The sequence below is a fragment of the Lolium rigidum genome, chromosome 7 (genome assembly GCF_022539505.1).
Source record: "Lolium rigidum isolate FL_2022 chromosome 7, APGP_CSIRO_Lrig_0.1, whole genome shotgun sequence".
NCBI lineage: Eukaryota > Viridiplantae > Streptophyta > Magnoliopsida > Poales > Poaceae > Lolium > Lolium rigidum.
This window is the reverse complement of record NC_061514.1, coordinates 320,657,493-320,670,413: the sequence shown is the minus strand read 5'-3', so window position 1 is coordinate 320,670,413 and position 12,921 is coordinate 320,657,493. Positions and strand designations below refer to the sequence as shown.

General features: G+C 46.9%; 1 protein-coding gene across 2 annotated transcripts; it reads right to left on the bottom strand.

Moving 5' to 3' along the window:
* Positions 1 to 4,750: 4,750 nt before the first annotated feature.
* Positions 4,751 to 10,080, bottom strand: LOC124675997 (probable mixed-linked glucan synthase 8). Of its 2 annotated transcripts, none has more exons than XM_047212083.1 (3): positions 9,758 to 10,080; positions 6,658 to 7,390; positions 4,751 to 6,535 (listed from the first exon to the last, which is right to left on the bottom strand). In XM_047212083.1, the coding sequence occupies exons 1-3, from the start codon at positions 10,078 to 10,080 to the stop codon at positions 4,892 to 4,894; spliced, it is 2,700 nt and encodes an 899-aa protein (XP_047068039.1). In that variant the 3' UTR covers positions 4,751 to 4,891. The 2 variants fall into 2 exon arrangements, with proteins under 2 accessions (XP_047068039.1, XP_047068040.1); XM_047212084.1 differs by lacking the exon at positions 9,758 to 10,080 and adding an exon at positions 8,071 to 8,153.
* Between the last annotated feature and the right edge of the window lie 2,841 nt (positions 10,081 to 12,921).

The window sequence follows — 12,921 nt, the reverse complement described above, 5'->3', positions numbered from 1 at the left end:
CGATGACTTTAGTGATCGAATGAACCATTCACATACAATACCAATTCCCTTTGTCACGCGATATTTTACTTGTCCGAGGTTTGATCTTCGGTATCACTCCATACCTTGTTCAACCTCGTCTCCGACAAGTACTCTTTACTACGTACCGTGGTATGTGGTCTCTTATGAACTTATTCATATGCTTGCAAGACATTAGACGACATTCCACCGAGAGGGCCCGGAGTATATCTATCCGTCATCGGGATGGACAAATCCCATTGTTGATCCATATGCATCAACTCATACTTTCCGGATACTTAATCCCACCTTTATAACCACCCATTTACGCAGATGGCGTTTGGTGTAATCAAAGTACCTTTCCGGTATAAGTGATTTACATGATCTCATGGTCATAAGGACTAGGTAACTATGTATCGAAAGGTTATAGCAAATAACTTAATGACGAGATCTTATGCTACGCTTAAATGGGTGTGTCCATTACATCATTCATACAATGATATAACCTTGTTATTAATAACATCCAATGTTCATGATTATGAAACTAATCATCCATTAATCAACAAGCTAGTTAAGAGGCATACTAGGGACTCTTTGTTGTTTACATATCACACATGTATCAATGTTTCGGTTAATACAATTATAGCATGGTATATAAACATTTATCATAAACATAAAGATATATAATAACCACTTTTATTATTGCCTCTTGGGCATATCTCCAACAAAACCTCGCCCCGCTCTGCTCTAGCCGGCGCTCGAACGGACCACACCCTGCCCGAACATCGCCCTGCGCCGCTCTGGTCGGAGCTCGACCTGACCTCGCCCGTCCCGCCATGGCCGGCGCTCGCCCGCGCTGGCCCCGCGCCCGCCCCGCCAGCGCTTGCCCGTGCTCATCCCGCCATGGCTGGTGGTCACCCGCGCTCGCCCCCGCGCGGCCCTTGCCAGCCCTGGCCGTCGCGCCCTGGCGGGACCTCGCCCGTGCCGCCTGGCCGGAGCTCGCACCCATGCCCCCGAGCCCGCCTGCGGCTGCCGGAGAGGAGGACGGGCCTGCCTGCGCCCTTACCGCCAAACCGCCGTCGTCGCGGCGAGGCCTTGTGCCGCATGGTCTGCGCGCATCTCCGCCGTCGGCTGGCCGTAGGCTTCACTGGAACCGGCCCCGACCCGGAGATGGCCTGGCGCCCGCGAGAACTGTGCACGGTGGAGAATGGGAAGGAGCATGATGCCGACGGCGGCGCGCTCCGAATGCCGTTCGCGTTCTGGACCAACAGAGGAGAAGAGAGATGCCACTTGGGGCCGGGACGAAGGTCACGACTAGGCAGGTCAAGGGCGCATGCATAGCCGAGCTGGGACGGGTTGGAGCTCGGCGGACGACGGCGACGCTCGTGCTGCAGATCCCCGCGCCCGCCCCTTGCCTGAACCGGAGCTCGCCGCGACGCGCGGTGACGAGCCCGCCCCTGCCCAAGCCGGAGCTCGCCGCGACGAGCCCGCCCCTGCCCAAGCCGGAGCTCGCCGCAGCCCGTCCCGTGGATTGACAAGAAGGAGTATGGAGGGAGAAGAAACTGACAGTGGGCCCCACAATAACTTACAAAAAAACCCAAAATTTTGCAACCCTTCATCGATGGCCTCCGTTGACCGTTTTTGACTGCCACGTCAGCCTGACAGTGGGGCCTAGATGTCAGTTTCGTCATTTGACCAGCTTTAGACATGGATCAGTGCTTTTTGTTACTTGTTAGCGCTAGAGTGGTGGTTTTTTGAAACATTTTCGTATAGTTGTGGCTTTTTGAAACATCTGCCTGATATGTGGTGGTTTTTTGTAATTTTCTCCATCCCACAAGAACATGAAAAAAGAGCGGCATCAACATTGATATTGACCATACCTTCTAGCCGTGGAGACCAACAGGTCATAGAAGAACTGGTATCACAACTAGTAGAGGGAGCCGGTTGAAACAGGTGCAACTCAATCATCTCAACATATGACTTTATTTGCTCAGGAACGCAATTTTAACTGAATTTACTTAGATTGCCATTTAGTTCCATTTATGTTTCTTTCTCCATCTTTCGATTTTTCCTTGATGACATGCTGGAGTCCCGCTGATGATATCAGCCGACCAACATGTGACTCCTGTTGTAATATTTTTTCTAACACGACACCCTCCAACTTTTTTCCATGAAAAGAAAGTAAAACCGGCCGCGACAATGCTCCTTCTGCTCTCAAATTTAGCAGTGTTTACTTTAGCTACGGGTAAGCTGATGAAAGGGTAGCCAGAAAGGTCGGCCTGACAAATTGACAAATCACGGGCAAGCACTATTGCAGCAAGAAGATGGAGTAGAATATTTGATGCGTTGCTGGAACATGCCAGAATTTAGCTACAAGTATTTAGTATTACTCCCAGGCATTCCCAACATTATACCGGATCTGCTACAGCTGTCACATCTCCTTTTCTTCCAGGCAAATGGCCAATCTACATGTTATTTAATTGTCCTTTGAAAAATGATTCAAGTAGCAAGAACTTTTATACATTGCTTCAAGGAGGGAACAAGTTTGGCACATCACCTGAATAACCAACGAAAGTCTGGGCCGGCGAAGAGGGCGAACATGCCGCCTAGGAGAAAGCTCTTGTGAATTCGAAAACGGTCTGTAGGCCAAAGAAGCTGGGGGGTCTCGGCATTCCGGACATTGAGAGATCTGGACATGCCCTGCGTTTACGCTGGCCTTGGCTCCAGTGGACTGATCCGGATCGCGCTTGGTCTGGTTCAAAGCTTCCATGCGACAACACCGACATGTCCCTTTTCAGAGCCGCCACTAAAGTTACCATTGGAAATGGGGAGACAGCCAAATTCTGGCATGACAACTGGTATGCTCGGGGCCCTCTATCTCAATGGGCACCCGACCTCTACAAAATTGTCTCAAGGAAGAATCGTACGGTCGCCAAAGAGCTAAGCGAAAACAACTGGATCCGCTCTGTCGCGTCCCTTAACTCGTCTCAACAGCTCGCGCAATATATCGACGTCTGGAAGGCCGTCCACTCCATCAACCTTGCCCCAGAGTCGCCGGACAACATCGTCTGGACGCTTAATGCCAGTTCAACCTACAGCGCTAGCTCCACCTATGAGGCACAATTCCTTGGCTCCCAAGCCCGCTTCGATGCCATGAAGATTTGGTCGGCACATGCGGAGCCCGAATGCAAGTTATTTGGTTGGCTGGCCCTTCATGGAAAGCTCCTTACCGCCGATATGCTTGCCATCCGAGGATGGCCTCACGACCCTCGATGCCCCTTGTGCCTCAGCGAGCCTGAGACAGCTGACCATCTTTGCAGAAACTGCCTGTTCGCGGCGGCCGTCTGGAACCTTATCAAATCTTGGGATGACGACTCCTCCGATGACCGACGCCTCGACTTCCAATCCATATCTGATTGGTGGAATGACATGATAAAGGAAAAGCCGCAGAAAGATAAGAAACGCATTAGCGGCCGGTTCTTATATGTACTCTGGAACGCATGGAAGGAACGAAACCGGCGCATTTTCACTGGACAACATCTTACCTACCTTGAGGTCGCAAGCATCGCTAACGAGGATATCCTCCAAAGGGATCGTTCTATAAATGGTTTCGGCCCGGTCATCCCGGCCGAGCCGGATTAGTTTTTCTTTTGGTAGCTCGTCTTTCATGGTGGGTTCTGGACATTTGACCACCTTAAGCTAAAAATGCCCTCTCTTTGTACAGTTTGGACCGTTTTGTTCCCTCTTGCTTAATGAAAAGGCAGTGCTCCTGCCGGTTGCTCCAAAAAAAAACCAACGAAAGTAAGACTGATGATTATAAGAGCATCTCCAACAGGCGCTCTAAACGACGCGGTATCCAAAAATGTGACTAGTTTAGCGCCTGGGTGCAAATTAATGCTCCAACAGACGCTCTAAACGACGCTGTAAAATAGAGCTTGAGGCAAAGGCGCTATATCATGCACTATATTTACAGCTCCGGAAAGAGCGCGCGCTATCTCGTGCGCGCAGAAACAAGTACATATTTTTACAGCTCCAAAATTTAGAGCTTCTGTTGGAGGCGAATATGGTCTCGCGCGCAAAACATGGATGGAGCGCGCTGCAAAGCGTTTTTACAGCGCCAAGATTTAGCGCGTCTGTTGGAGATGCTCTAAAGCATCATGCTGTAGTAACAAATAAATTCGGGACTACAACGAAATCAATTTATCATCAACACAATGCAAAAATTGTTGATTTTTGAAAGAGGTGCTCCAGTTCAAATATGATTGGCAATAAGCAAGCCTTTTTGAGCAACAACATCGACATTTTAGAACAGAAAAAAGAATAGTAAGAAATATTTAAAACTTATCATGCAAAGAACCCAGTTCCCCAATAATCAGAAATCTTCATGAGCTAATTCAATGGAAATAAACACCGTAAGCTATCTGCACGACCCTGCAAGTCTCTGCTGGAGTCTGCAGATCATATCAGGCGACCAGAATGTAAAACCAGCCATGACAATGCTCGTTCTTGTCTCAAATCAAGCAGTGTTTAGCTGCAGGTCAGGTGATGAAGAGTGCCCAGAACGTCGTCATGAGAAATTTACAAGTTCTCTGCAAGCACAGGCCTATATTGCAGCTAGAAGATGGAGTAGAAATCTTGGTGCCTTGCTGGAACATGCCAAATTCAGGTAAAGTATTTAGTATTACTCACAGGCAGGCATCATCAACATTATACTGAATCTGCTACAGGTGTTGCTTTGTCACATCTCCTTTTCTTCCAGGCAAATGGCCAATTTACATTGTTTTTCCACAACCTTGTACAACCTATATGATTCACACCCAAATCCCCAGAGAGAAAGAAAAAACCCCAACAACGGGAGGAAATGACAGCACTAAACAATGGAGTCAACATGGCCTTACAAGCCCCAGCTTGTAGGAAAACTGGCGCCACCAGAACTTTTGAAGTGGAACCTAACAAACCCAGAGCGCATGGCCTGGATGGCAATATCCAGCATGGCAATTACAATAAAAGCAATGATAAACATTATGAACAAGACATACGGTCTCTTGCTCCACCGTCCAATCATGCCCAGCGCAAACGGATAGATCAGCACCAGAATCCACGCGTTGAACAGCAGCCCAAGTCCTGCATCTGCCATCTGCATGAGCGACCAACCTCCGACTATTGCCTTGCCAATCGATGCACCAATGGCACATACATTTACCGCTATCACCACCATTGTCGGGATCAGCAACGGAGCCCACTGCACGGCGTACAGCTCAGCAAACTTATCACTGGTGCTGCTGGCTACCTGTTTCGCCGTTAGCTTGAACGAAACACCCTTGAAACCAAACAGCTTCAGCACCATGTGCAGCACGGCTGTAGGGTACACAGCCGTTGCACCAACAATGTAGAACTGCTCGTTGCGGATCCAGTCCAGCAGCGTGAGGCCAGCCCACTTGATCTCAATCACACCGATCAATTCGGTCATGACTATGACGATGACGAGGTACAAAACATAAGTGGGAAATGGCTTCTGTATGTAGAATTGTCCACGGAAGATCCATATCACTGGAAAGAGGAGATAGAACAATAGAAAGATCGATGAAACTGGGTAGGCTGTCATGTTGGCATAAGCAATTCTTTGCATAGGGTGGAGACGGCCACCGGCCAGGAGTGGGCAGTATGGCGAGAAGAACATCTCAAGGGAGCCCCCTGACCAGCGCAAGATCTGGTACAGGCGCTCAGTGAGGTTGATGGGTGCGGTGCCGGCGAACGCATCTGGCTCCATGCGGCAGTACATCGACCGCCACCCATTCCGGTGCAGCCGGAAGCCGGTCACCACATCCTCCGTTGCAATGTTGTAGACCCAGCCAACCTCCTTGCCCCATTCAGTCCCGTCCTCATATGAACAGGTCATAACATCAGCTAAATCCGCCATGACAGACTCTTCAAGTGCCGGTGGCGACATGACGGAGTGTTCTTGGTTTGCAGATGGCGGTATTGAGCTCATAAAGGACAGAGATCTGCCAAACTTTTTGGAGCTGTCCACAATCTTGACGTCATCAGATCTCCAGCGAGGTGGGTCAGTACCATAAAGTGCAAAACGGCGGAACATACAACCAGTACCCACAAAAGAGGGCCCTTGGATGCCATTGAGACCGAGCAAGGTGGCGTCGAAGAAGACACGGTTGTGATTGCAGTACCTGTCTGTGGGATCAACATCGTCAAAGCGCTGGGGAAACTGGACAAAGGCAGTGTTGTCACCTTCACGACGGTCGAGCATGAAACATATGCCAGCACGGAAGGCTTTTGAGTTGTTGACGTAGTGGTCGCAATCGAAGTTGATGATGAAGGGTGCATTGGTCAGGAGGGCAGAGATTCGTAACTGTACATTCATGGCACCTGCCTTCTTTTGATGATCGCAGCCTGGACGCTTCTCACGGGAGATGTAAACGAGCATCGGGAGGCGTGCATCAACAGCACTGAAGTCTAGAGGATTGTTGGTGCTTGCTGGTAGACCAAGTTCTGGTTCATGGCCTGGATGTTTCAACATAACCTATTGAACAGGCGTTTGAAATAAGTAAGCACAAGTTCTCAGGTTACTCATGTATGACTCTAATCAGCAATTATCTGGAAAATAAGTTCTGAAAAAAATCTAGAAATTGGTGATATTTATACCTGAACTATTCCATCATGTTGCCCTTTCTTATGGTTCTCAGCTGGCTCAATCCATGTACCTGGCCACTGTGTCCCATCAGCCATCCAAGTTGCCTTTGCACCTTCTTTGGAATCTGCGTGATTATATCCACGCTTGGGAATTACGGTAAAAAGTGCATCTAAGCGCTCCTTGAATTCATCATACTCCCTAGAAATGTGTGTGTGGTCATCGGCAAAATCTTCTGGTGCATTCCCAGTGTATGGGCGTGCCTTCACAGAGAAATAGCTCTCGGGGGCTCTTGGCTCAATGGAATGTTTTCGGCAAAAGGGAACCCATAATGCAGCAAATTTTGCAGTTTCAAGCAACCCATCAAAATGGATTATTGATCCACCATCATCTGAGAAGTAGCAAGCATGCTTGTCAACTGGATAGTCTACGGCAAGAATGGATAAGATGGAGTTCATTGTGTATATCATAGGCTCATTTATGGGATCGACGGTGTTGATGAACACGTCAATAACGGGGAGGTTGGAGTTGCCGTCTGGTAGATCAAACTGCTGTTTCAGGAGGGCAAGGTCGGGGACACGCTTGACAGGGCTGAGCTTTGCAACTTGGTTTAGAAGCCAAGTGACGCCAAACCAAAGATCCCCAACCATCGATATCCACCAGAGCCACATGCCATCGGCATGTGGGTGCCGGACACGCCATACGAAAAACATGATGATAGCAACCAATCTGATCAAGCTCAGCAACCTGTTATTAACAAAAGAAGAACAGGAATTAAAAGACCAACTCACAGATATAGGTAGCTTAGCTTTATGAAAGACTACCCGATACAGAGTCTTAACAAACTTAGAATCTTTCAGTATGTAACTGCACGATTACTGCAAAGTGTGAATAACGCCAAAATGAAAAGCAAAATCATGAAGAAATATCCACCTTAACAATTAACAGTCACTACAACATGTTGGAAATTAAATAAAGAGGTGTGAAACTATAGTTAAGGAATTATTTCGATGGTGTGCATGCTTTTATAGACTTTCTTGCGGTCAATCTTCTATGGGCCGTGGCTGAATTAGATCTAATCTAATATGACACTTGTGGCAGACAACTGGTAGTAGCTGCTAGTACCTAATTGCACTGTGTCAGAGTACTTAATCTAGCAAGCATCATAACGGTGGACTTCAAACGGAAGCCCTGGATCAGTAGGCTCAGATTTACTCCGATTGCTACAAAAACCTCGTTGACCAAAGATCCCTGACAGCTGACCTTAATAAAAGTTGCTATTTTAAGTAGCCTTGCGCATTACCGTTGCATTTCACATAAACTATTCTAACTCCAATAGTTAGAATCTTCGATCTACCCCCTCAGATTTCGATGCCAGGGTGAGCGTGTCACATTTCAATGTTAATGCAGGGTTTGTTGGCACTCACATTTTGCAGAACCTAGATGGGAGGCGCCGACAGAACAACGGGGCCCGGGAGGCGCCAAGGAGAAAGGGCGGCTGGAAGCTTGGAACTCGTTCCGACGCCATCGGGCCAGCTGTGCATAGCAGCGCGGCGAGCCGCAGAGCCGCGCAAGGGTTGCCGTGCAGCTACCGGTGGAGAAGTGGCTTCGCCGACCCATGGGAGCGGCAGGCAGGCTGCGTTGCCCATCGGCGCAACCGCCGCCGTCGCCGTGTCGTGTGTTTGGACGGTGACAGTTGGGGATCCGCCGCCGCCGACGTGAACGGCTGTGGCCTTGTCAATACGGGCTTGGGCTTCCAGCTGATGTGTCAGTGCATGGGCTCCCAGACTGTTCGGGCCTTCTTGGGCCGATTGGATGCGGAAAAATATATACATGTGTGCTCCGTTTTTGTTTTTGATTCGCGTTAACAGTGAGTGTTGCATTGTATTCACGCACGGCATATGAAAATCTAGGGAATTTCTCAAAAAAAAAAAATGAAAATGGGTTTTCACCTCGCAGGCTTGTGTTAGTGGGCACTGAGCACGCGAGATAAACTGTGCAAGCAATAGGCTAGGCGATCCATGGAACGCACTTGGAAGAGAATGGCCGGCAGGTTAGCACTAGCAACAACCACGCACGATCAACTCCCAAGTGCACAATCCGTTTATGTGTGAGTCTTACTACATTTCAATTTTCTGCTGTTGCATGTAGGAGTGCTCTCCGTCAGCAAGCACATCCGCCTTGCTAACAAAATGATTTAAGAAAACCAGCGAGGGAAAGGTTCTTCTTTGAGATAAATATATAGAGCCGGACGATAGAGCGGGCTAACATGTGCTGCATGCAGGGCAATGTTTTTCTAATTTTTAAGTTTCATACCCTCTGATCTTTTTTAATTAACTTAAATTTAGTAGAATCTTATAATCAATTAAAAGAGATCGGAGGAAGTAGAAGATTTTTGTGCATATTTTTTTTATGATTTTTATAAATCGGCAGAAGCAGAATTCTTCTTAATCTTTCAAGGCTGAGCAGGCTGAGTGTCAAGACAATACTCGCCTTTCATTGCTGCTACCACCCGCGTCACACCATCTTCCACGCAGACAATAAATTTAGTGACTATTTTCTAAGAGTTCTAGGCACTACCTTGATGCGCACTTTTGAGTTAATGAAAATTGCCTTCCTCGATGAAAAAGCTAGATATAGGTTGTTCTACAAACCTCCACTGCCTTGTGAGTTAAGCATAGCCTGAGTGGTTAGTCACTAAAAGCATTGGTATATCCAGGGTCTACGCTACCCAAAGTTTAAAACTGAAATTTGACAGCGCGTGTGTGTCTCGACAAAATAGTGTGTTGGTGCGGAATGTGGACGTATGTGTGATTTCCGTGCTACGTACTCTGTTTCTCACAAGAAAACAAACATAAAACGTGGATGTGGCCACAGGCCACATGAAAGTGCCACTTCAGAGTGATCGAGACTGCCCATGCCTATTTCGTATGGCACGATTGTTAATTAGCTGGCTGCCACAAGTAAATCATGTTCGATCAAACCACATTTGGGCGTTCGATCGATCAATGACCATGGTTTGTATTTCTGTAAAAAAAATGCTCAATATATGCAACTGCTACATTTCAAAGAACAAACCGCGCGAAACGCTGGGTGTGTAGAGATATAGCTCACCGATAGGGATGCAGGAGGATGCCCTTGACCTTGAAATTCCGGAAGAGCAGCGGCCGCCGGCCGTCCTCGCCGCCGTCCGCCGTGGCCGCCTCCATCTCTCCATCGTCGGCGGCCACCCAGTACTTGTCCATGGGGCTGACCTTCTTCTTGATCTTGCCGCCGCCGTTCGCCTGCAGGACGGGCGCCGCCTGTTCGACGACGCCCGTCTTGTGCCCGTTGCCGGCGCCGGCGCCGTTGATCTCCAGCGCTAGCGCATGGTCCGCGACGCCGCCTCCGTTGCTTGCATGGCCGGCAGCGCCGTTCCCTGCCGCCAGAGAACCCATGTGTGTTCCAGTTCCTGGCAATGCAGAGCTAGCTACCGGTCGTACCTATATACTCTGATAGCTCTAATGAATTGAAGCTGTGTATGATCACTAGACTAACAGTAGCTAGCAGAGCGCGCCACTGTATGGAGTGAGAGTGAGCAGCTTGTTATGTAGACGGGGCTGTCGGCTGCGATCGGCATTCAGGGGGCGATACGGTTCGATACAGGGTGGATCGGCTGGGCTGCAGCTATCAGCTCAACGTGGGCGGGGACGATAGATTATTGGCACGCGACCCATGCCATTAAGGCACGCAGCTCTAGTTTATTAGCAGCGGCAGTAGGCGATGGGATCGGTCTTCCGCTTCAGGAGCAACGGTGCGAAATCGGCGAGCTCTCTGCGCTCTGTTGACATTCGCGGCAAAGCATAACAATGGTGGAGCTCTCCAATCTTCACCGCATGGTTAGACGGAACTTGACGAGAAGCAACCGATCGATCGATCGAGGTGCCCGGCCCTGAACAGTAATCAAAAGCTTAATTTCGTCGGTGAATTCGCGCGTTCAACGTGCCCCCTCCACTAGCCTTCAATGCTCCCAAGTCCCATCATACCGACATTACATAGTCAACATGCTGGGCATTGGGATCCGAGGACGCAGGGTTACTCTGTGATGCCCCACGTTTCTATCTTGCGACTGTGTATCCGTGGACTATTATTTTCCAAACATGGCGATACAAAAAAGTCACCTTCTTTCGTGTGTGCATGCCAAAAATATCTGCACTGCCAACAGTGGTGGATTCACATTATAACAAGTGGCGGTTAAATTAGATTATATGTACTTCTATTGCTGGAATGCAGATTTGCAGCACCTGGGTACCATTGCTCCTTTTTTTGAAAATTTTGAAAACTGTACTTTTGTGTTTCAAGAAGTCACGAAATTTGTTCCATGAATACATACATATTTCCTGAATACTCGAGCAAAGTTTCGGTAGAAATTATGTTTAATTTGAGCTATAGAAAAAAAAACTATGGTTGTATATAGTGAAAGAAAATTTACCTTTTTTATATAGCTCAAAATATAACATACCCCCCCCCCCCACCCCCAATCGAAAGTTCTAACACACCTTTGGAATGTGTATATGTATATGCGTGTTTTTTTCAGATTTTGGCAGTCCCAAAAATATGTTTTTCAAATTTCTTATGAAACAAGAGCAGTAGTGTTTAGGTGCTGCTGAGTGTTTTCACTGTTACAGCTCCTATTAGATGTAACTCGTTAACTCCGAGTACATGGTAAAACACATCATTCTATATACACGTATTATAGCTCGTGGTTTGCATATACGTTGACAAACTTGTCCTTATCTAACTAAATTTTGAAAATTATATAATAATAGTTCGAAGTTACATACTTCCCTCGTTCCATATTACTTGATGCTAAAATGGATATATTTTGAACTAAAATATGAATCGGAGGGAGTATATCAAAATCAATTATGAAAAATATCTATGTAATAAAAATTATGTAAGATTTTTTATTCACACTCAATGGAAGCTCTGAGACATTAAGGTCAAGTAAACACACATAATGTGTATGAACTTACTAGATGCCTTCTAAAGGAAAAAAGGGGTACATGTATGTTAAGGAATCGACAATGCATGTTATTGCGATGGTGAAAGATCGAGATGTTGCCTAGAGGGGGGGAGTGAATAAGGTTTAGGCGTTTTATAAATTATTACGGTTTTGGCTTGAAAGACTGTGGAATTAAATTAAAATTTATTTTTAAGTATAGATGACAACGGGAAAGCTTCGCACTTAGAACTATGTAACACGATCAATTGCTATGCTTTGATTAGGTCAAGTCCATCATATTATTCTCCTTAATAATATGACCTCGCTAATAAGTGACATTATGTCCATGGCTATGAAAACCAATAACCAACACTTATTTCATGAACTAGTATAGAGGCATACCATGGACACATTGTGTTCATATTCCACACATGTATCATGTTTCTGGATAATACAATAAGCATAGTATATAAACATTATCATGAACATGGACTCATGATAATAAATATTCCTTTATCATTTCCTCTTGGGCACCAAAACTTCAGGCCAGCCTTTAGATCTCCACTGTGCTAGTGATACATCTCAAATATATCTACTTTTTCAAGCACTTTGCTCGAGGATTTGCTTTGGAATCTCACCATATACTTGGATAAAACTGATGAATCTGACGATGTTTTTAACAAAAATCTTCTTTCTGTCTGTTTTTATAAAAAATAAAATCGAGGAAAAATACCACATAAGTTTTTCACCAAAATAGAGAGCCATGAGCTTGGAATCATACAAGAGGAGCCACGATGCCCAAACTAGGCGTAGTGGCACACCCACCAGCATAGGCGTGCCACTAGGGCCCGTTTGTCCCTTGAGCATCGCCTCGCCTCCTCCCTTTGTGTGCCGCCTTATAAACCCTAAAAATATACCCTGCTAGAGGCACAGAGCTTTTCGTGAATCAGAGCGCCGCCAAGACGACGATCTTATTTTCGGGGTTAGATTGATCCCGCTCTCCACCCCGGAGAGAGGGATTTTGTGGGCTTCTTCACCATCACCGCCACCAATGTCATCACCAACAACCATGTGGTCAGTCTCCATCATCATGAGTGAGTAGTTCTCTGTAGGCATAAGGAGTGGATGAGATTTGGATGAGATTGATCATGTAACCATCCATATGTAACGATATTTGAGGTGTTTCTCTTGAGGATATTCATGTATGAGTGTTGGTACACCTTTGCTATATTAATTTAATGTTTGTTACTAGGGCCCGAGTGACATGATTTCAGTACTGAACCTATATTGCTCT

Excerpts from the sequence above, each read along its gene's own strand:
- LOC124675997 (XM_047212083.1), bottom strand. The coding sequence starts at position 10,080 with ATGGGTTCTCTGGCGGCAGGGAACGGCGCTGCCGGCCATGCAAGCAAC. Across the intron at positions 7,391-9,757 it reads ATCCTCCTGCATCCCTATCG|GTTGCTGAGCTTGATCAGAT; the intron begins GTGAGCTATATC and ends TGTTAATAACAG. Across the intron at positions 6,536-6,657 it reads AACATGATGGAATAGTTCAG|GTTATGTTGAAACATCCAGG; the intron begins GTATAAATATCA and ends CCTGTTCAATAG.